At 41.4% G+C, this 22,090-nt stretch overlaps 2 protein-coding genes across 4 annotated transcripts; both read right to left on the bottom strand.

The window, feature by feature from the left end:
* Position 1: 1 nt before the first annotated feature.
* Positions 2–14,062, bottom strand: tmem181 (transmembrane protein 181). 3 transcript variants are annotated; one of them, XM_038727005.1, is made up of 17 exons: positions 13,808–14,062; positions 9,425–9,528; positions 8,762–8,829; positions 7,477–7,564; positions 7,203–7,321; positions 6,844–6,960; positions 3,401–3,481; positions 3,180–3,279; positions 2,822–2,952; positions 2,635–2,726; positions 2,484–2,541; positions 2,279–2,381; positions 2,136–2,187; positions 1,920–2,002; positions 1,716–1,805; positions 1,569–1,635; positions 2–1,474 (listed from the first exon to the last, which is right to left on the bottom strand). In XM_038727005.1, exons 1-17 carry the CDS (start codon positions 13,939–13,941, stop codon positions 1,393–1,395), a joined length of 1,569 nt encoding a protein of 522 aa, XP_038582933.1. In that variant the 5' UTR covers positions 13,942–14,062; the 3' UTR covers positions 2–1,392. The 3 variants fall into 3 exon arrangements, with proteins under 3 accessions (XP_038582933.1, XP_038582932.1, XP_038582934.1); XM_038727004.1 differs by having other exon boundaries at positions 2–1,477; positions 13,808–14,060; XM_038727006.1 differs by lacking the exon at positions 13,808–14,062 and adding an exon at positions 9,761–9,886 and having other exon boundaries at positions 2–1,477.
* Positions 14,063–15,002: 940 nt separating this feature from the next.
* Positions 15,003–22,024, bottom strand: tulp4a (TUB like protein 4a). The gene is made up of 3 exons (XM_038727141.1): positions 21,786–22,024; positions 18,190–21,659; positions 15,003–18,025 (listed from the first exon to the last, which is right to left on the bottom strand). Exons 1-3 carry the CDS (start codon positions 21,904–21,906, stop codon positions 17,909–17,911), a joined length of 3,708 nt encoding a protein of 1,235 aa, XP_038583069.1. The 5' UTR covers positions 21,907–22,024; the 3' UTR covers positions 15,003–17,908.
* Positions 22,025–22,090: the final 66 nt, after the last annotated feature.

A 22,090-nucleotide genomic window follows, 5' to 3' on the forward strand; every position in this document is an offset into this window, starting at 1 on the left:
ATTAAGTGTATACTTGCTTTATTTACATGTGACATGACAGAGTGCTACATGTACAGCTTTTATCTCAAAGCAACAAAAATTGCAAAAACTTCCAACATATCACAAACCACAACAGCCCAATTTAACCACCATAAGCTACATTCACACTGAAACAAAATAAATGTACATTTCTGTCAAAGCATTTACACATTTTAGACTGCAGCCCATTTAGAAGAAAACAGTGATGTAAAGACAAGGCACCATCTAGATTAGAATACATGTTGAGATTATTTGTTAAGGACAGAAGCACATTTGTTTTGGCTGTTCTTGTCCATAATACCAGCCTTACAAAACAAAGGAGAGGGCAGCAAGTCTCACATTGAAGGCAATATAAGGAAAGTTACAGGAGAAAAAATGATTATTCAAAATGAAATGTTCTACATAAGGCAAAATATATTTGGCCAATGATATAACTACTCTGTGCTGCAATAAGAAATGTTTCAGATCGGTAGTCCTTTTACATTAAGTTTTGTAAAATCCACACAATCCATCAAAATACATCCTTCCATGTAGTCAGATAATACAGTATCAAATGTTGTCAGCAAAATAAATACTATTATTAATCAAGTGCAATTACAAAGCTTCTTTCCAAGGGAAGAATTGGTAGGAGGAGTAGTAAAAGATCAGAGGTATCTACTCCAGTTAAGGCTCCCTTTGTTTTATTTATTTGTTATTTATAAATGTCTGAGGACAAAGAGAGTTTGTCAACAGCCAACACTGCTATGGCACTGGAATTCCCCGTTTATCAATTATTTTAGTGCTGATGAGCCACAATTTGCTGTTGGAGTGCACTTAGGGCTGCTGCAGCATAAGCTTCCTTTACTTTCTAACCGCCAGTATAAAGCTACTCAGCTTTGGCCACATATCTGCCATCTCATTAAGCTCAGACCGCCAGAGAGAGGAATGGAATGGACAAAAACGACAAAGTATAAAGCAACAACAGTGGTTCAACATAAAGCATTAAAAATAGCTGATTTCACACACATCGCTAATCAATATTGGCACTTTTCCCGATCAGCTTGTATAAATGCTGGTTATGAGAAAAGTTTACAAAAATTAAATTGTTGTACATCAGTGTTTGTTTCCTTTGTCTTCAATGAGATTGAAAGCATAAACAATGAAGAAAAAAGTTTGAGTGGCAACATGCCTCAACTTTCAGTAAAAGTACAATACATTCAGTAGACATGGAACGTACCCTTTTTTTAAAAAATATATTTATGTACACTTAACAGTATATGATTTCGTATTAACAATGCAAGTACTCCTTATTTACACACACACACACGACAGGTTGATGTATTCTCACAGTTTCCAACAGGGACACAAAAGAAGACATGCCAGTCAAAGATCCCATCAGTCACTGTCGCTCTCATCCTGGTACTTGGCGGTTGCTTTGATAGCGCGTCCGTTTTGTAAAGGCATGTCTTCATAATCACTTCTTTGCAAAGACAAAGAAAACATCAGTTGGTTTATGCAAGTTCACACTGAATACTACTTCCAAAAATGGAAGGATTAAGAATTACGCTTACCCATATATTACTTCATCATCTGAGTCATTTAGCATTGAAAAAGCAGGATTATCCTTCAACTGGGAGTCTGGTGAAATTAAACAAAACCAGTTAGGTAGAGAAATGAATTCATTACCTACTGCATTGAAATTGTGCTGCATTACCTACCATAAAGGGCATTTTTAGAGGGAGAATACACAAATGCTAATGTGTACAAGTAAAAGTTGAGTAGGCCATAGAATGACAGAAATTCAGCTGGTATGTCCAGAATTAAGGAATAATTTCCCACATACTTAACACGTCAACATGCCACCTCACAATGTATATGTAAGTAAAATCACAGTTGAAATAAAATATCATTTGAAAGGATATAGTTTTGGTAATGAGTAGAAAGTTCAGCGACAAAGTTGTCCTGGAGAGCCTTGGCACCAAACCTCAGGTAGAGAATGACCATGCTGGAGGAGAAAGAGCAACAGGATCAAATTAAACCAAATTAACCACAAAGGGCCTTCTAAAAAAAACAAAAAAAAAAAAAAAAAAAACACAAAGGGGGTTCTTTAAGTTTTTGTATTTTCCTAAAAAACGCACCTTATAACAAACACCACAAACGTCAGCGCTGTCAAAAACCTGAGCCGGAGATCTAGTGATCGAAAACACAGCGCATTAATGCTATCATAGTAAAAGGAACTGACTTGAAAGGAAATGCAAGGAGGGGTGGTATGCTGTGATACCTGAGTAAGGCATGTTCTTGAGTTCAGAACAAGCCCTGACGATCAGGAAGATCAGGTAGAGGATGTAAAGGGCAACTACAACCAGGAAGAAGACCTTCATGCCCTAGAGAGAAAGAAAGACTTTACGGAACTGCTGGGAAAATGGAGGACTAAACACTGCTACTTCATAAGACCAACCTTACTCTGTTTTTTTTAACAGTCTCACCTGAAAGTTCCCTATGTCCACTTTATACTGATAAGTAGGGTCTTGGAGTTCATTAACCCTGCAAATTCAGAAAAGGAGAGGAGATATTTCCAACCCTGTTGTAATTCACAGTTTGAATCAGGCTGCTAGTGGCCAGCGACGTCAGACTCACGTTTGCCATATCCCCAGTGTAACTGCTGAGAGCCACAGGAGACCTACAATGATCAGCTTAGGCAGGTAGAACGTCAGACACTTCCTCTCACCCTGTTGAAGCAACATGAAAAACACATGAAACAAGATTCGCCTACCTAAAAAAGGAGAGGGGGGCCGTTAAAGTTTAAGCATTCTACTTGACTCACCTGAACCCTGATGCCATGATAAACACAGAGCCAGAAGAGAAGCAGGGCACACAGGAACAGAGCTTGAAAGAAAGTGTCCAATGTCCCTGGAAACCAGCTGTTCACCAGGAATGACAGCGGGAAAAATGGATCTGAAACAGAAAATACATAATAAGCAACATACCTGACCTTCAAGTTGAACTTCTTTGAAATTGGACATGTGCCGTTGACACATTAAACCACAGTTCCTTCTTTGGCTGTGAACGAAAAGGCTGTAATGGTTTAAAGGTGACATAGTGGGTGGGGAAGCCAGTGTGTTACCTGAGGACTAAGTTAAGGGTAAAAATATGACCTGAGGAGAGGTAATATGGAAACTCACCATTATAGAGTAGCAGCAAAGGAAGCAGGATAGACATCCACTTCTGTTCTATGCCCCAGTCCCTCATAGAAAACTTCCTCAGTGAGTGTGCAAACATACACTGGGAAACGCAGAGAAAGAAACGTTAGTCCTGCGTTTGTTAAGTGTCAGTTTTAAGTCTCTGATTTACACTAGTTATCTTGTCTTCACTGTCACGTTTAAAGGTTTATCTGTGCTCTTACCGTCACCATAAAGGTCAACACCACAAAGACAAACCGGAACCAGATCTCCACTTGCGAGAAAGTGGGATTGTACGTTTTCAACTGAGGAAAAACAGAGAGAAGAAAAGGGATAGAATCAACAAGAGTTAAAATGCTGGGATTGAGGGAAGACTAGTATGGTATAATTCACACTTGATAATGTTGGTGTTGTTTTCGCATATAAACGCTTTCAGCGGTAACAACATAAACAAACTGTGCATGTGCGTTACTCTGGCCCAAACCTAACTTCCGGCAGACTTCCTCAAACAATCCATAATAAGTAAATAACGTTAGCTAGTTTCATCATCAGTCCCTTTACAAAATGACACAGTAGTCTAACATTTATCTCATATAGTCCCAATTACAGCTGTCATCACAGGACTCTACTGCTGGAATTACGTGCAGACTACATGGGCACTATTAGGCTATTAAAACATGAAACAGATCAGTGCTGAATGCTCTGGTTGATATTACAGCCTAATAATTTGACTTCAGCATCTGTTTTGTCACGATTATAGCAGCTGAATTGGTGTGATGCGCGGATCGGCTCGGACATTAACGGAACTTATTAGGCCTATACGCATAAATCATCCACCTGCCCCCCACCAACTAATTATTTTATCACATTTAGAGAACAGCATCTGTGTGGACGTTTTACCCCCACCTCCACCGGTCCCTGTAGCTTTCCAGGCGATTTCTTTCTTGTGTGTTATTGATGTATGAGTGTTTTCTTTAACGATTTACTTTGATAATTAGAACGGCTGCTGTCAGTCATTTAAACATTTCCATCCGTGCAGTGATGTCACAGCAAATATCGTGGGACAAAACAGAAAAAAATTGCAGTAATAAACTTGACAGGACAGAGAGAGGAAACAGAATTAAACTTTAGCTTCTATAATCCACATTTAGACTCTGATGGAGCTCAGGACTGATCAGGAGGACAGCTGCTTTACTTCAAACACTTCTACTGTATGAAACTGGACTCTGTGTGAGACCTTTTGGATGTGTGGAAGAACACAGAACATAAATTAACACCAGATCCTGACCGATCCTGTTGGCGTGTCGGGAGATTTATTATTATTAATTTGTGTTGCTGTGGCTCGTGCGTAAATGCGCACAGTGTCACTGGGGAGACGCTTCATCCAGCTGCTATTTACTGTTCATTTTTACAATCCTGCATCACATTCAACAATAACAACATCAGTGATATCAAAGTGAAATGACATTAAGGAATGCGGTTAGAACAGCGCTTATGAGGCGCTACACAAACGAAGGACAGAACGTTTGATCGCGCATTTGATTCTTTTTAACAGGCTTAATTGATACATCTTATGAAAACAACAGGAACACTGCAGCGTCCTGCTCAGGCTATGGATTGGTCCAGCTGCTTGTCACGCCTCTTGTAAACATCACAGCGGCTGAAAAGACTTCCGCAAAGGATACACAGATGTATCCTCACTTATAGCTCCTCCAGCAAGCCTCCTCAATCCTCGCTCCTTGATGTAAGAATTGAGATGTCCTTCAAGATGGCGTGCTGAGATCGATTTCCAGGTCACACGCTCGAGGATCGAGGAGACAGAAATTTGGGAAATGAGAAAAGCCCCGGGCCTCTACAGCTTGCTCCTCCCTCTCCCTACCTACTTCCACTCCGTTTGCGCGTTCAAGCGGAGGGTCCGCCACATTGAGTGGCATCCGAAACCAACGAGGGCGGAGTGATAGTGGGTTGTTAAAAAAACAATACAACTGTTTTTTTATAATACACATATTATAGTAGTGAGTGCAGCGGTAACGTCAGATCCTATTTATGCTGGGGAGAGGGTAGTTTGTCCGAAAGTTGTCGCGGGTAAGTTGGATCAAATACCCCTTTAGGGAGCTCGATTTGGCTGTGAGGGTGACTCCGAGCAGAGTTCACTTCGTGTCGGAGTGGAAGTGGCGAGGGTCTAGTTTCGGAAAGGCACAGAACGGAAGTTAACTTTGGGCCCTGCCTTGGTAACGTGGTCCGATGAAAGCGTGTACAGGTGCCATTATTCCAACAAGACGTGGTGACTGCCCTCCTATTGTGCTATTGAATAGCGGCCAGAAGCTCATTGGGACTTACCCACATCTTTATAAACATATTGATGATGATGATAATGACAGAATACTTGCCATTTGAGTAGGGCTGCACAATTAATCTAATCGCAATCTCAATCGTGATGTCGTCATGTGCGTTTACATAACCGCAAAAAGCGTGCGATTTAATAAAACACAAAAGGTGTTTGTTACGCTCTCCGTGTGCGCTGCATTCTGCTCATTATCTCCGCCCACACCGGGCTCTCGCATGTGCCCCTAAAAACACATACGCCTATGTGCAATGAGACAAATTATTTATGAGTAGTAGGCCAGTAACTTTTAGGACAACAGCCTACCGTAACCCTCCTCCCCGCCCCGCCTCTTATCGTTCAAAACATAGCTGGATGTGCCAACGGAGCAGCGAGACAAATGCCGATGCTCTGGTCACTCTGTTACAGAGACAGAGAGACATCGTCTGCAGCTGAAGCGGTAAGACAGAAGAAAACTGGGAGAAAATAAAGAACGTTTGAGTTTGGCTCGCTGGCCATTTAACGTTAGCTGTAACGGTGCCTTTTGTTTATCAACATGTTCAACTTTTCACAAAGATGTGCTTGTCAGTCACTTTTCGTCAACCGACCAATCACAGCCTGGATTGGGCGGGACATTAAAAAATGTTTGACGTGCTACAGCAAATCATTAAATGCTGAACAATATGATTATTGACAAGTTAGTACTTAACAAGTTAAAGACCAATGTAGAGCCTTTTCAAGGATTAAATAAATAAAAACGACCCACAGAAATGAAACAGCTATAACTGGATTTAATATTCGACTAGTGGTAAAATGGTAAACTATCATATGAAATTATAATGAATGTAGAGTATTATTGTTATACTAACAGTAAATTATTAACTAAACATTATACTCTTTATTTAATACACTCAGGTACAGTTCCTCCTCCAGGTTTTGGATAGAGACTCTGCATTAGACAGATGTACATTGTCCACAATAATCGCAACATGACTTTTTCTCCAAATCGTGCAGCCCTACATTTGAGCTACTGGTGTGATGATATGGGAGAGTTAGTATGGTGATGAGTTAGTCCAATGCTTGCCCTTTGTGTGTGTTTTTTATTTGTCTGCTTTTTTTTTGTTTCTTCAGTGGTCGTTATCTATCCCGTTTCTGTTTTTCTTTTCTCTGTTCCCATAAAACGCAATAAAAAATGTGAATGATAAAAAAATGCCGTGATTGACCGCTGAGATAAAGAGATTTGGAAAAAAGAAATAAGAAATCCAATGCAGCAATGAGAAGACAAATATCCCACAGTTTGTTTTATGAGCTGGAAGACAAATGTTGCAAGTGTTTGTCGCTTACCACAAACTTGACATTGATTTTATACGTGATATTTTCAAGGCCTTTGAAGGTGACCACGACTTGGTACTTGGTATAGTTCAGATAGCCCAGATGGAGCACAATGATCTCATCACATTTCTGTAAGGTAAGACAAAACACACAGCGTCACTGACGGTTCAGTCAACAAACAGACTGTGCATCAACTATCTAACATGATGATCAAATCCAATCCTTTACTCACGGCAACCTCATTTCATATCGTCAATGGCATTTCATAAACTCACACTGCTGTGCTGGTTGCTGCTGCCTGACTAAATGATTAATGACAATCCAGCATACTGCGGGAGAGGAAGGTGGCTGGGTTGGTGATTGACACTTACAGCCCCGCAGTGTAGCGTTCGTGATTTCTGGTGCACGTTGTTGATGTGCATCACACTGGCGTCCTGCATCACTCCCTTTAGCTCAACGTTGATCTCGAAAGGCTGCTGGAAGTCTCCCACTGACACAGACGGCAGTAAAAACATGTTGCTATTAACCAAAGCCAAGTTTGCTTACAAAGCAATAAAAAGAGAGAGCTGTTTGAGGTGTTTCAGAGAGACGCCCTCAACATTCAACTGTTATTGTGAACATCTGTAGCTCCTTCTGTGGTCTTACCGTTGTGTTCAGCCTGCATTACACAGGTTAGCCATAGCTGCTGGTTGTAGGTGGTGAGCGGTGGAGAAACTAGATGGAAGGGCCCAGTCTGAAAACATAATACAATAACATCATTAATACGTTAATAATTCATAGTTAATTACTGTTGTACATTTCAGAATGTGACTGGTGTGAGCGAGGTACAGTTAGTCAGAAATGAAGACATTCAATTACATTATTCTCTACAGTATTACAATATGTATTTTTACGTAGAGCCCAAAGGATACTAAAGGACAGTACCCACCCCAGCCACAGCCTGTTCACCCTGCTGCCTTCTGGGAAGAGATATAGAAGTTTCTGCTGCCACACCACCAGACTGCAGAGAGCTTTCTCCCCCAAGCTATCAGACTCTTAAACTCTAATTCATCCTCAGCACTACTCCATTGATTATAGTTTATTTCGGTTTATCAATTTTTATAATTGATTCTGTATTAATGTATATTGACTGCTATGTAGCAGAAAGGAGTTACAAAACACAATTTCACTCTATAACTTGTTATATTGTGACAATAAACCTACCTACTTAACACTAGCCAGTAATGGTTTTAGATTAGATTAGATTAGATTAGATTTAGATTAATAGGGCACCTCCTTGCTAAAACTCACAAGGAGCATGCTAACATCGTTCCACAACAGCCACACTGATGTGTCTGCAGACATTTTTGTACATTGGCAGATGCCAATTATATCAAAATGCCAGATATCGGCCTATATGAGTCTGTTACGGCTGCCGCAGACACCCACCTGTTGTTTAACTGTGCATGTGCTTCTGTCTACAGAATTAATTATAAACAGAATTATACAAAACATTACAATTTCATTACATTTTACTGTACATGCGTCCACCAATCCTCTCCTAAACATGCATCAGTATATCTGTAACTTCACAGAAAGATGCCATTTTCCCCCCAACGGCACACCCACACACCAGGAAATTCAATCAATTGTAAGTAAGTTAGAAACGGGCAAAAGGCTTAATTGCCAGGAACCAGAATAGTTCTAGCTAAAATGTCAGTAGTAAAGAAAAGATACAACTGTCCCTCACAGTACCTGTGAGTAAGTAATGTCATCAATCTGTACAAAGCATATTCAACAAAATATGTGTACCTGGGCATTACAGTGCCATCATCATCATCTTTTAGCAGAAGTGAAGTGATTGCATTCATTACAAGTATGCCAGACATGCATATCAAGTAGAACTGATGCGTGCACTGCTTACTATTACAGCCACACATGTTCATCTTACCTTAATAGAGGCGTTTTTGAGAAGTACTTGTGCTCCATTGTGTTCTTGCTCAGAAATAATCTTAGGACCTGCAGAGATAAAGAAAACACAATGAATGAATCTTTTTGTATTTGCACTGATTCAGGGGAGAATGGCAACTCAGTTGTTCTCTTATTTCTCTTGAAATTTATGTAATATAATATGAGATTGTACCCTTGAACTCATCTCCTCTCTTAGTTGAGTTTAAAACCACATCCCTGTATTTTTTAATACGGATCACACACACAAAAAACCCTAGCAGGTATACATTTTTCATAAAGCAATGCCCCAAAAGAAGAAGGCTAAAATCCTCATTGACCTCAAAATGTCCTAGTCTACTAAAAATAACACGGACAAGTCATATCTAAAAACACGTGGACTGATTTGAACTTTATGGGAGATCTTGCTACCCCACACACACACACACACGCTTACGGTTTTATTTATTTTTACTTTATTTTTATATATATTTTTTTTTTTTAACACACACACACACACACACACACACACACACACCTTTACTGTTTTATTTACTTATTTAATGAAATTAATTGTTTTGTAATTTAATTGCAGCTTTGGCAATATAATTGTTTTACATTCATGCCAATAAAGCTGAATTGAAATGAAATGTTTTTTAAACCATACCTGCAATCCCAATGAAGACTGTTAGGGCAAAGCAGACCAGGAACAACACGAAGACCAAGACGAAATGTCTTTTCGATAGGGTGTAGAGCCGCATGGGGGCCAGTCTGTCACAGGGAGACATTTAAAAGATTTAACACACACACGCGCGCGCTAACCACCGGAGCCATAAGTAGAAAAGGTGCGGATGTATCAACACTGCTCTTAGCTGCCATGCTAGTTTATGCTAGCAGTAACAGATGGCAGAAAAGAGCTGCACAGTGGTTTTAACACTTCTCCTCACACATAAACATCAGCGCCATATCTCGAATGTATCCGCGGACCAAATGTTACACTTACAGCTCCATTTCTTGCGTTACGGAGTCTCCGTAGCGAGAAAAAACGTTATAATCTCACAGCGAATCCACATCCGCGTATCAACAACATCAGTCTGCGACAACCGGAATGCGACGTCATCGAATAGGATGGACCGCGGTCACGTGACGCCAGCGGTGAGCGCGTGAAAGGAAAGGGCCTCAATTTTTTTTTATACAGTCTATGGTCTCAATACAGAGTTCATTACACATAACTGCACATAACTCATCCTCAATAGTATATTAAGCATTTATGTTAATATGAGACTGAAGAGAAACGTATGTTTATTGTCCATAGGGCATCACTTTGTGTGAAAAGTGGTGGGGACATAGGGGCTCAGATTAGGGGTGTGAAGAGACACTACGCTTGCGATATAGACATCATGATATTAGGTTCAAGAGAATGAGACAAAAAGATCCTTAAACAGTTTTTTAAAGATATTCTCAATGCCGAGATATATGAGTGGGGGGTCTGGGCGGACCTCCCCCAGGATATTTTGATCTTTAAACACAAAATTCAATTCATTTCAAAATATATAAATATAAACGAATCTAAGTCAGTTCAGCTCTCAGGCATTCTGTGCTGCTTTCAGTTGTGTTTCAACTGTAGATCAACTTTTCTCATGTAATATCCCTGCTGAGGCAACACATACACTCACCTAAAGGATTATTAGGAACACCTTTTCAATTTCTCAATAATGCAATTATCTAATCAACCGATCACATGGCAGTTGCTTCAATGCATTTAGGGGTGTGGTCCTGGTCAAGACAATCTCCTGAACTCCAAACTGAATGCCAGAATGGGAAAGAAAGGTGATTTAAGCAATTTTGAGTGTGGCATGGTTGTTGGTGCGAGACGGGCCAGTCTGAGTATTTCACAATCTGCTCAGTTACTGGGATTTTCACACACAACCATTTCTAGGGTTTACAAAGAATGGTGTCAAAAGGGAAAAACATCCAGTATGCGGCAGTCCTGTGGGCGAAAATGCCTTGTTGATGCTAGAGGTCAGAGGAGAATGGGCCGACTGATTCAAGCTGATAGAAGAGCAACTTTGACTGAAATAACCACTCGTTACAACCGAGGTATGCGGCAAAGCATTTGTGAAGCCACAACACGCACAACCTTGAGGCGGATGGTCTACAACAGCAGAAGACCCCACCGGGTACCACTCCTCTCCACTACAAATAGGAAAAAGAGGCTACAATTTGCAAGAGCTCACCAAAATTGGACAGTTGAAGACTGGAAAAATGTTGCCTGGTCTGATGAGTCTCGATTTCTGTTGAGACATTCAGATGGTAGAGTCACAATTTGGCGTAAACAGAATGAGAACATGGATCCATCATGCCTTGTTACCACTGTGCAGGCTGGTGGTGGTGGTGTAATGGTGTGGGGGATGTTTTCTTGGCACACTTTAGGCCCCTTAGTGCCAATTGGGCATCTTTTAAATGCCATGGCCTACCTGAGCATTGTTTCTGACCATGTCCATCCCTTTATGGCCACCATGTACCCATCCTCTGATGGCTACTTCCAGCAGGATAATGCACCATGTCACAAAGCTCGAATCATTTCAAATTGGTTTCTTGACATGACAATGAGTTCACTGTACTAAAATGGCCCCCACAGTCACCAGATCTCAACCCAATAGAGCATCTTTGGGATGTGGTGTAACGGGAGCTTCGTGCCCTGGATGTGCATCCCACAAATCTCCATCAACTGCAAGATGCTATCCTATCAATATGGGCCAACATTTCTAAAGAATGCTTTCAGCACCTTGTTGAATCAATGACACGTAGAATTAAGGCAGTTCTGAAGGCGAAAGGGGGTCAAACACAGTATTAGTATGGTGTTCCTAATAATCCTTTAGGTGAGTGTATGTAGGCATGATTTAGTCATCCCTCCTCTTTTGTCATGTTCACAGGGAGAGAACGGAAAACTTGGCCATAAAGCGCTGTGTTAAGAAGTTGTTAAAAGTTCACGTTTTTGGGTCACTTTATAATCAGTAGCTTGTTTTGTTTTTTAGCTTAAGTTACGTTTTTTGGACAATGCACATTTGTTTCTTCTATGTTTTATTTGCATTGCAATGTTTTCTTAATGTGCAAATAAACCTTTCTAAAGGCATGTTCTTCGTTATTTAACTGCAAGCTATATTTCAGATTTTTTTTTTTAACAAATTATGCTTTAAAAAAGCCTTCCCGGTGTAAATGACACCTATGGCAATACATCACACAATAAATTTATAAATTTTTCTAATTGTTTGTAACTACACCGTTTCTAAATTGCGGTTCTATCAGCAGGCTTTACTGTCTTGGAAATTGTGTTATGTTCTCAACTTTTCACTACATAAGGATAGACTATAATTTGAACAGTAATATTACTGTTAACAATAAAATTATATATAAAGAGAAGTGGACTGAAAGAGGTATGGTCTTTGTTAGATGAGAAAGGTAATAAAAGGTTATGACAACATCCTAAGGGCAAAAATCTTTTCTGGTCAAATACAAAAACTGTATTTCTGGAGTAAGGGCTTTTCCCACAGGTACAACTGAGTTCCTGAAATGTCACTTCTAGGCTATCAAAATGTTAATGTTCAAGTACCTTGTTTAAACATTGGTGGGATAACAATAACAGAGATTAAGGAAAGAACTTAAAAGCTGTGATAAGATGTCACCCAAAAAGAAACCTTTTTGAAATTCACAATTAGATTATATATACAGGCATAATGATTATGTCCCTTTCAATTCTGTACTTCGAAGATCAGAGAAATCCTTTTTAAAACCTTGCGTGACATTTACATATGTTACACAATCATTTCCAAATGTATTGACATAGATATTCAATGCACCTTTTGTGGTAGTGTGGTGCATTTATTTTGTCATTGCACCTCCTCATCTGTGTTCTGGAGAGACATAGAGAAGTTTGTTTATACTAACAAAACTGGACACTCCCTAACAAATATGCCTAAAGACATTATTACTAAATTCAATGTAATAATAAACCTTTGAGTTACATATCAAATCTTGTAGTTGGTAAATTTCACATACATATGGCAAGATTCTCCAAGTCCTTCCCAAGCCTGAATATTTTTTCCAGTTCCAATTTGTAACCCTTATGACAAATAACAAAAGTGAACCCACACTGTTATACTTTAAATAATTATTTTCTGTTGCTCCTGCTTAAGGTATATTGACTTTTACTGATGTTATTGCTTATTTACAGAAAGTTAGTTAATATTTCCATATTTACTTTGATCGATATCTAGTTTCCTTTCCCATATTGAAATCTTGATTTGTACAAGAATTTCCATCCATTCCATCTCTACTATCTTTAGACATTAGGTCGATTTATATTGTTCTTGTGATTTATTTTTTAGGCAAAAGGCGTATGTATGGTTTGATCTTGAATCTAACAACTGAACGTCCAATGCGTGAAAAGAAAGAAGCCGCGCATGCGTAGCACGACAACATTGATTTTTAATTTCTAATGAGCTAGAAATAATCTCTAGTGAGCCATTTAAGCGATCTTAGTTTATTTCTTTCAATGTGAACGATAACCATTAAAGCAGGCATTTAATGCAGATGTTGCCTGCAGTTAAACCCCCTTTCACAAGACAGCACTTGTTGCCTTTAAACCAAGAGGCCTCTCCCTCGTTTAAATTGTGGCATTAACATTTGAGTAGGCTACATAGCCTATTGCGAAGTACAAAAATGCATATGATTAATGGTTGCACTATTTTTCAATTTCCGCTAATATTTTCTAATCTATTATAGGACAACCCCTAATCTGGTACCATCTACAATATAAATTGACTAAATATAATAAAGTAATCGATTTCCTATAATCCCACATAAATATCAGCGATGAACACCTCTCGTTTGCATCTACCATCATAACACAGCAGGCCATTAATATGATTATCTGTTCTACCTGAAGGTGCAAATATTTAAATTATAATTCACAGGTTACAACGCAAAAATGGCCATGAGATAACGCAGCGGGAAATAGATTTGCCATTGTGTTAAACAGGAGACCCACCTGTAAAAGCGGTCATCTCGGTAAGGTGTCAGGTCCTCCTTCAGCTCGTTGTAGGCCTCCTGTATCTTCCTACAGAAGTATTTCAGCTCGCTGTACAGAGGGTTTTCCAAGCCGGACGAGTAGTCGTTGTCCATTATTACGCTGAGCTGGCGGCTGAAAATGGCGATGGGGAAACAGCCCGCGGCCTGTAGAGAACAGCACAATGGTCTGTCTGTGTTGTTGTGTCGTTTAATCGAAAGTGCAGCCGAAGCTGTTTCATTTGTGTCGGTTCAAAGAAAGAAAAGAAAAAGCCTATTTAAAAAAAGATGAGGGGGCGGAAGCACAAAGCCAACACGCGGGAGGACGGTCACGTGACTTCAGCACCGCGGACAGAGACAGACATGGATGCCACAGTGGTATAAATATTAAATAAGACATCAGTGCTTTGGATGTGTGGCTCCAAAGACTGACATGTCTATGATATTGGAGTCTTTTTGCTGTAACAACCCATCAGTGATTAGCTAAATACCTAAACCTAAGTTAGAGTCTAGTCGGGGTGTGGAAAATCCCAAATTGACTCGTACCTGTTATACAGCGTGTTTTGTATAGATCTCTCTACCAGTCACACTGACTTATATGATGACCAAGTAATCACATCTTACACCAAAACTAAGATATCATGAGACTGGGCCCATTCGTCCTGAGGAAAGCTATAATAGACGACCCCAATATAGCTTTATCTCCTAGAAATCTTATAAAAAAAAAATAAAAACTTACATTGCAATAAATTGGAAGGCAATTATGCCACTAAGATTAGAGTCACAGACAACTCATAATTATGAGTTACTAAATCATAATTATGGTAATGTTTCTCATAAATATGAGCTGTTGTAGCCTAACTCAAAATTGTGAGCAATGACAAATCTTTTCATACCATTTTAAAATCATGAGAAATCTTAGTACGTCTTTAAAGAGTTCAGGGTCTTGGTCCTGTGCATGCTCACTCCTGGCTTATTGAGATGCTTGAATGGAACTAGGCCATTGTTTAAAAAAAAAAAAAAAACGTTTCACCTGTGCCTTACCTATGATCAACATGTCTGCTGTTTGAGACTATAGAGCCACCTTGAGTAAACTTTATACCAACTTCTGGCTAGGTTTGAACAACGCCACCTCGGAATTCAGCAATACTACTGCATATATTTAGGAGACAGACAGATTTTTTTTTTCTGAAACAATGACGTTTTATTCAAAAGATGTGTGACATATACAATTATAAAATAATTTACATGGCATGCCTAACTATCCATTCACTATAAACGTTCAGTCACCAAATCAGACTCAGATTCTTTTCAAGTGTTTTTGTCATTTATGTCTACATCTACAAATACAAAGCACATATCTTTTCTAAAGAAAAGCCAAAATCCTACAATATCTACAAACGGGTCATTCTCATGAAATCAGTTAAAAGTAAATCCTTAACCTAAGTCCATAGGCAATTCTGAACATGAACTCGGTGGCTTACACTTCTGTGTGTGTGTGTGTGTGTGTGTGTGTGTGTGTGTGTGTGTGTGTGTGTGTGTGTGTGTGTGTGTGTGTGTAAGAAGCCATGACCACACACGTTTAAAGATAATAGATTTAACACTGATGGGATTGGTAGACTGCACAGTTGAATACAGACACACCTTGACTTGACAGGTACACTCTACATAACTAGTCTACTGACTACACTAAACTGGGCACTTACTCATTCACATCTTTTCCATCCAATGCAAACTTCAGAAAACACAGAAAATTTGCCCGTTCCAACCGCCACGTTCCCATCTCACAACTTGTAGCAGATTTGTAACAACACAAAGAAACGTTCAGAAAACTCCACAATATACAGTATGTATAGATACTATGTCTCCTTTAGGAAATAATCTCATAAATAAAGTGTACAGACCAGCAACTGAGATGCTGAACTAAAGGAACGGTATCAAACTGTGGTCAAAAAGTGATGACAAAGGTTTTTATTCCTCTAAGAAAATATTGCACAACTAACACAAAAAGAAGGATACTTTCTTTATGGCATGCTCATGTTCTTCTCATTTTTTTCTTCTTCTTTTTTTTTTTTTTTACACAATCAGTAGAGACTTTTTAAAAAAAATCCAATCCCCATCCCTATAATCCCGTTCTGACAGACATGCATCTCATTGTGATATGTAAAGATCGCACTAAAGAATGTAATAATCTCATCCATTCAGAGACCAAAACAGAGCCAAAGTGATTGATTTCTTTAGTCAAGAATAGAGTTAAACTTCCCTCTTTTTTACCCCCAACAATGAATTTAAGCAAATGTATATTTTGGCACAAATGTTAGAGGTGACCCTTATCACACCTACCTAATGTTATCACGCCTAAATATTACTGCCCTTTTCTTTCTTTACTGATTTGGGCAACCATCTTTTTTCAAATAAAGCCCTTTTCAGATATTTGCAGTGTGCCTAATAATTTACTCCTGCCCACACTCCTACCAGCTGGCCCTGCTCTGCTCCTTAGTTCAACACAAACAAGCTTCACTGCCTGAAAGAAAGAAAAAACAAAAAAAACAGCTTTTCAGATTTCAGTGTCATCTTAAATGAACAGATTTCAATAGCTTCATCCTTCATTGGAGTTCTGACTTCAAAGATTCAGTGACAATGATTTCAGCTTAACTGTTAACCTTTTGTTGTGGTTGTAGCTGTTGAGTTAAACAGTACAACAGCTTCGCTCCACACCTGAAATTAAACTTAAAACACAGTGGAGACAGGTGCAAACAGACATCTGTCAAAGTCACCCAAGTCAACAACATTTACATATGACTTGATATGTATTTACATGCCTTCTGAACAGAGTATGAAATGGCATATGTGAAATATACAAAAATATTTCCTGCACCTTGCTTACATGTTTAGTGTGGTCTTTAAGAGCAGGGAAAGTCGTTTCCCAACTACACACTCACTTCACAGAAGTGACAGCAAGTGACAAATCACTTCATGCCAGAGTTATTCAATCCAGGCCAGACGTCTTTTGGGCCCATGTCACCATATGTAGGATTCACTAAATACAGGATATGTCAGTCAAAGCTTTTCTGTACGCCCCACTTACCTGAATTACTCCAGAATACACAGCAATATTTAAATTCAGCCAGCAGTCTCCCAAAAAAATCAGGTAAGATGAAAACCATGTTGACAGAGTATGAAGATTGTATATCACAAACAATGACAATGTTAAAATTCATATCCGAATAGATAAACGAAAAAACATTTACATATAAATTAATGCATGTAGTAACATTTTTTTTTTTCCTTCAGAGTCCCAGGAAACCATGTGGAAAAGACTGCAGTTCACCACATCTATATTTACTCCTCGACATTCCCAAGTTTTTAAACAGTGACGTACTTTTCACAATAGTGAAAAGTGTGAACTCTTAGTAGTGCTCCTAAATGATGCATAAATCTAAGCCTCAATTCCAGCCAAGACAGATTGAGATAGTAACAAAAGAAATGGCAGAGAGCAAAAAAAAGACCCTCCTAACCTCCACCACGTTTAGTCATTTAAGAAAATCCTAAAAGCAAAAGCAGTATAATAAAGTAGTAACTGTTTTACTTAAGGTTTGTACAGCAATGGATTTCAGTGCCCAGTAGTACCTGTGCGCTCTGGCAAAAAAACTACTTTGATCTCCAGAGTGTGTTTTTCAAGTATTACTGCTGCGTCTTTTGAAAACTGCACCTTGACAATTCCTCTCTCAGTTAACCGATAGGTTATCATGTCAATAAGCTTCTTCTAGCTAAAGCAGCATTTATTTGCATGGTGATTACCAAAGCTCAGCTCTTTGGCCCTACATGCACTGCAAGGTGCCACTGACTGCCAAATGGAGCAGATCTGAGTGCATCCTTGGCAAATGCAGCCAATGTTTAATGCACCTCTAGTGGCAGCATTGTCTAGTGCAGCGTGATTGTATCTTTCTCTCTCTGACCAGGGCTGATTTTAGTCTTCTCTCCAAAATCAAAGTTTATTAATCTCAAATGAAACAACTGTGCCCCTTCAACAGATTGCATTTAAATCCCAGATATAACTCAGGGTAAGTAGTGAGGGGAGATCTCATTTGAGGCGTTGAGTAACATTGGCTAAAGCCACTGCAAAGGCCTGTACAGCAGAGAAGGGATACTGAAAGTCCAGGATGTAGGCATTGCCATCAATCCTGCCAAACTGCATCACCTGTGTAGAAAAACAAAGTTAATACCGACTGTAGGCAAAGAAGGTACTATCATTAACATCATGTCCTTCTGCACACTGTATTTCAAATCACTAATACTAAATGATAATTTCAGTATGAGGATAACATGCATTGAGTGATATTTCTTGAACTACAGCTCTCTTACCTGTCTGCCCTCCAGTTCAATTTGAAAGTTCTTGGCAGACTCCTGCGTGACACGCCCACCAAAGTCCAGCTGGTAGACCTGTGTGGCTTCATTCCACAGTGGCTGCTTATTAGCCATGACATACACAAACCCCTGGCTGCCCAGCCCTCTGTCCTCCTTCTCATTGGCCTTTCGACACTTGATCTCGTCCAGTTCACTGGCAGCCCTCAGGTTCCTCTTACTCTTCCAGCCCTTCTTACCACTCTGGCACTGATTGAGCAACTCATCCCCGCTGATGAACAGCTCTGGCTCACTTTCTGAACTGTCTTGGAACTCACTATTAGCAGTGGCCTTACTCAGCTTCTTGGCCTTCAACTGCTGCTCTTTCTGTCCCTTCAGCTTCTTCTTGTCCCTTCCTCCCAGCCGTGGACTGGAGATTAGTGAGTTAAAATCACCCAAAGCTCTGCCCTCCTTTTTCGACTTGCTCCCTTCAGCCAACGGTGGCACATTAGCCTCCTCAGCTCGCCCATCCGCCCGCTTGCGGTTCTTCTTGCTTAACTTCTCAGACCGCTGTGGCAGAGGGCTCTCAGTCAAGGACAGCACCTCCTGAAAACCTTCCCCTGCCTCTGCCATGGCTTCTTGTAATCCTCCGTGGCTCTGCAGCTCTGCTGGTGGTGGTGGAGGGGGTGGTGGAGGGGGTGGGGGAGGAGGAGAGACATTTTTGACATTTTTGTCAACTGCCATGTGGGAGGCTTTGGGTGGTAGTGGCACTGCAGGACTGGGCATAGGCGGGCAAGAGTTATAGGTACCCCAAGGAGTGTGAAGGGAAATTGGGGGAATGGGAAGCCCAGCACAAGCACTTCCTCCTGGATACATGGGTGGGAGAGGGCAGCAGGCTAGGTTTGCCAGGTTTGCAGGGTAACCTGGCGGTAAGACTAGGGTTGCATCCTGCTGTGAGAAGGGTACTGGTGCCACCATCTCCTTTGGGGAGGAACAGGGGCGTGGTGACCCTGGAATAGGCTGGAGCTGGGCTCCAGAATAGGCAGTTGCTGGAGGGTATTGGAGAGAGATTTGGTAGCCTGCAGCTGCTGCAGCAGCTTGAAATGATGCAGCACTGGGGCTAGTGGGGGACTTTGGAGAGAGGACAAAAGGCAGCCTGGACACATCCAAGTGCTGAGTTGGGCTTAGAATAAGTGGGGGTGGTTTGTGGGGGCCAGGGGGGCCAGTGGGATTCAGCGTTGCTGTCCGTTCCTGAGGAACCCACACCTCCTCTGTGGCAGCAGGGTCCCACTGATAAGGAGGTGGGCGTTTGACAACCAGTCCTGATGCATCATTTCCTCCTAGCGCCAGATGCCTCAGTGACTGGTTCAGTGTTTCATCCTCAGTAAATGCTGAATTAACATAATCACCCCTGTCTCTGTTACTTCCTCCTCCTGTTGCAGCCCCAGATCCTTCAAAAGAGCTCAGCAGATTGTAAGAGGACTGGGAGGCCAGAGGAGCAGTGCTGTTGGAGTGAACAATAACTGTGCTATGTGGAGCCCCATTCCCTGGAGGGAAATCCTGTCTGATAATTGTTCCTCCTGCTATTCCATTAGCGCTCCCTGAGGCAGTGCCTCCAACACTGGATCCACTGCTACACTGACTGCATGTATATAAGGCTGTTGGCACCCTCTGTTGGAACGACGCTGCTAGTGCACTACTATTTTTAGCCTTGGGAGGCAGTGGTCTGGGCGGTTCCAGCATCTGGGAAACTTTGAGAGCGGCCTCTCTGCTATTCCTCCTGAGAGTGGCATGGATCAGGCTGCTGTCGAGCCTCTGTCCTGGGTTCCTGCCAACAGCACTATTCTGATTGGCTGGGTCAGGGTATGGGGGCGGGTCTCCACTGGGAATAGAATAGCGTGGTGCAGTGAGTCTGTTGAGAGTGGCAGAAGTGTAGGGCAGCTGGATCTTCTTGTCAGCCGAGGAAGAGGATGACGAGGAGGTGACCCTGAGAGTGGCAGAGCTGCCAGGTCCCTGGAGTGTGTAGACATTCTGATTGCAGACAAGGCGTGTTCGTGGACGACATACTTCCTCCACATTCCCACTGCTGTCAAATGTTGTTATCCTCTCATATCCCAGTGGTGTGGGGTACTGAGCTTGTTGCTGCCCTGAAGGATAAAGTGGGAACTCTCCCTTCTTCAGCCCAGGATCACCAGGAGGAGGAGTCCCACTAGTGCCCCCTCCTGTTCCAGAGGCAGCATTGGAGGCAGCAGTGGAGGCTGATGCTGAGGCAGCAGCAGCAGCTGCTGCAGCGGCCACAGCAGCAGCCACTGTCCCGGGGTATGGGGGAGGAGGGTTCATCTTACTGAGCTCTAGAGGAGCACTGAACACCACTGTATCACCCTCAGCCAGCTGTGGAGTTGAACGAGTAGTTTTAATTTTCAGTAGGTGCTCATGTTCACCCCCTACTGCTCTCTCAACCACTAAATCAACAGGCGGATGAGGGATCTGTATTTGCAGCGCCCCCGACTGGAGCTGGTGCACAGCTGCACCTGAAGGCTGTCCTGATGACATAGAGGGAACAGGAATTTGAATTTGGAGCTGCTGCTGAAGTTGATGGTGGTGCTGCTGTTGTTGCATGTGATGCTGCTGCTGCGATTGCTGTTGATGATGAATTTGTTGCTGTTGCTGGAGGTGCTGCTGAATTTGTTGATGCTGCTGTTGTAGTTGTTGCTGTTGCTGCATGTGCTGCTGGAGCTGATGTTGATGCTGCTGCTGTATGTGTTGGAGCTGCTGTTGAATGTGCTGTTGCTGAAGCTGCTGCTGCTGTAACTGCTGCTGCTGTTGTAAGTGTTGGTGCTGGAGCATCTGCTGCTGTTGGAGTTGCTGCTGCTGCTGCTGCTGTTGGTGGAGTTGCTGCTGCTGCTGCAGCTGTTGTTGGTGGTGCTGAATTTGTTGGTGGTGTTGTAGTTGTTGTTGTTGGTGCTGCTGCTGCTGTTGTTGATGGTGACTTGATTGCTGTTGCTGTTGTGAAGGATGATGAGAAGGTGGAGGTCCCACCATTAGGCGGCCCATTTCTAGTCCCCCAAAGATGACCTGACCAGGACTTGAGTACCTGGTGGGAACCGTGTACTGGGCTGTCAGGATGGTGTCCTGGCTTTGGTCTGACCCACTAGCAGTAGCCCCAGCAGGATTTGCTGTGGAATTTGTTAGGACATCCAGCTGAACATTTTGATTAGCTAGGAGTGACTGGACCAGACCAATGCTTTGTGCGGGGGACATGGCCTGGGCGGGACTATGGATGGGGGCAATAGGGATGTTGACAGTGCAGGGCGGGTTGTCATCAGCACCACCAGCAGGGCCTGAGACAGGCAGGTCATCTTCATCCTCACTGAACACGTTGGGGCTGAAGACTGGCAGATTGATGTAGTCCATGGAGATCTTACGCACCTCTGGCAGGTAGATGGTCATCTGTCTTGGTTGCAGATGGAGGAGGCTTGTCTTATAGATGACTACAGGGAGAGGGACAGGGTAAGAATGATTTTTTTAAAAGGCAATTAAGAAATGGGACTAATTAAATTAATTACTTTTTTATTCATTCAATGCTAAAGGAAACAAGGAAGTTGTCGTTTGGTTACCTGCACCAAGATTGGTTGGCAAGAAATTGGCAAGCCCTACAATCTTAAACTTTGTTCCCCAAATATTAGATGTGACCTGTGCCAGGTAATTTTGCTGCAAGACAGGAACAAAGATAATCATATTATTTTCTATGAAAACATTTAAACAATTTACAGAATAAATACATTTATATAAGTGAAACGTGTGAGCTTTTCATCAAAAAATACTGCACCCACACCTCAACACACAATCTACACTGCGATAGGTGATCGCAGTGTAGCTACATCCAGGGGAAAATAATGAATTAATCCCAAATCATTTGATT

Source organism: Micropterus salmoides, unplaced genomic scaffold (assembly GCF_014851395.1).
Source record: "Micropterus salmoides isolate LMB-PRFRI ecotype aquatic unplaced genomic scaffold, ASM1485139v1 Ms_hic_scaffold_18, whole genome shotgun sequence".
Taxonomy (NCBI): Eukaryota; Metazoa; Chordata; class Actinopteri; order Centrarchiformes; family Centrarchidae; genus Micropterus; species Micropterus salmoides.

What these genes read in the sequence shown, in the direction of transcription:
- tmem181 (XM_038727004.1), bottom strand. Translation starts at nt 13,941, where the DNA reads ATGGACAACGACTACTCGTCCGGCTTGGAAAACCCTCTGTACAGCGAG. An exon ending in ATCATGGCATCAGGGTTCAG is followed by an intron (nt 2,727 to 2,821) that starts GTGAGTCAAGTA and finishes TTGCTTCAACAG; the next exon opens with GGTGAGAGGAAGTGTCTGAC. An exon ending in TTTGTGGTGTTTGTTATAAG is followed by an intron (nt 2,003 to 2,135) that starts GTGCGTTTTTTA and finishes TTTCTCCTCCAG; the next exon opens with CATGGTCATTCTCTACCTGA.
- tulp4a (XM_038727141.1), bottom strand. Translation starts at nt 21,906, where the DNA reads ATGATTATCTTTGTTCCTGTCTTGCAGCAAAATTACCTGGCACAGGTC. An exon ending in GCCAACCAATCTTGGTGCAG is followed by an intron (nt 21,660 to 21,785) that starts GTAACCAAACGA and finishes CTCTCCCTGTAG; the next exon opens with TCATCTATAAGACAAGCCTC. An exon ending in TTGAACTGGAGGGCAGACAG is followed by an intron (nt 18,026 to 18,189) that starts GTAAGAGAGCTG and finishes TTTTCTACACAG; the next exon opens with GTGATGCAGTTTGGCAGGAT.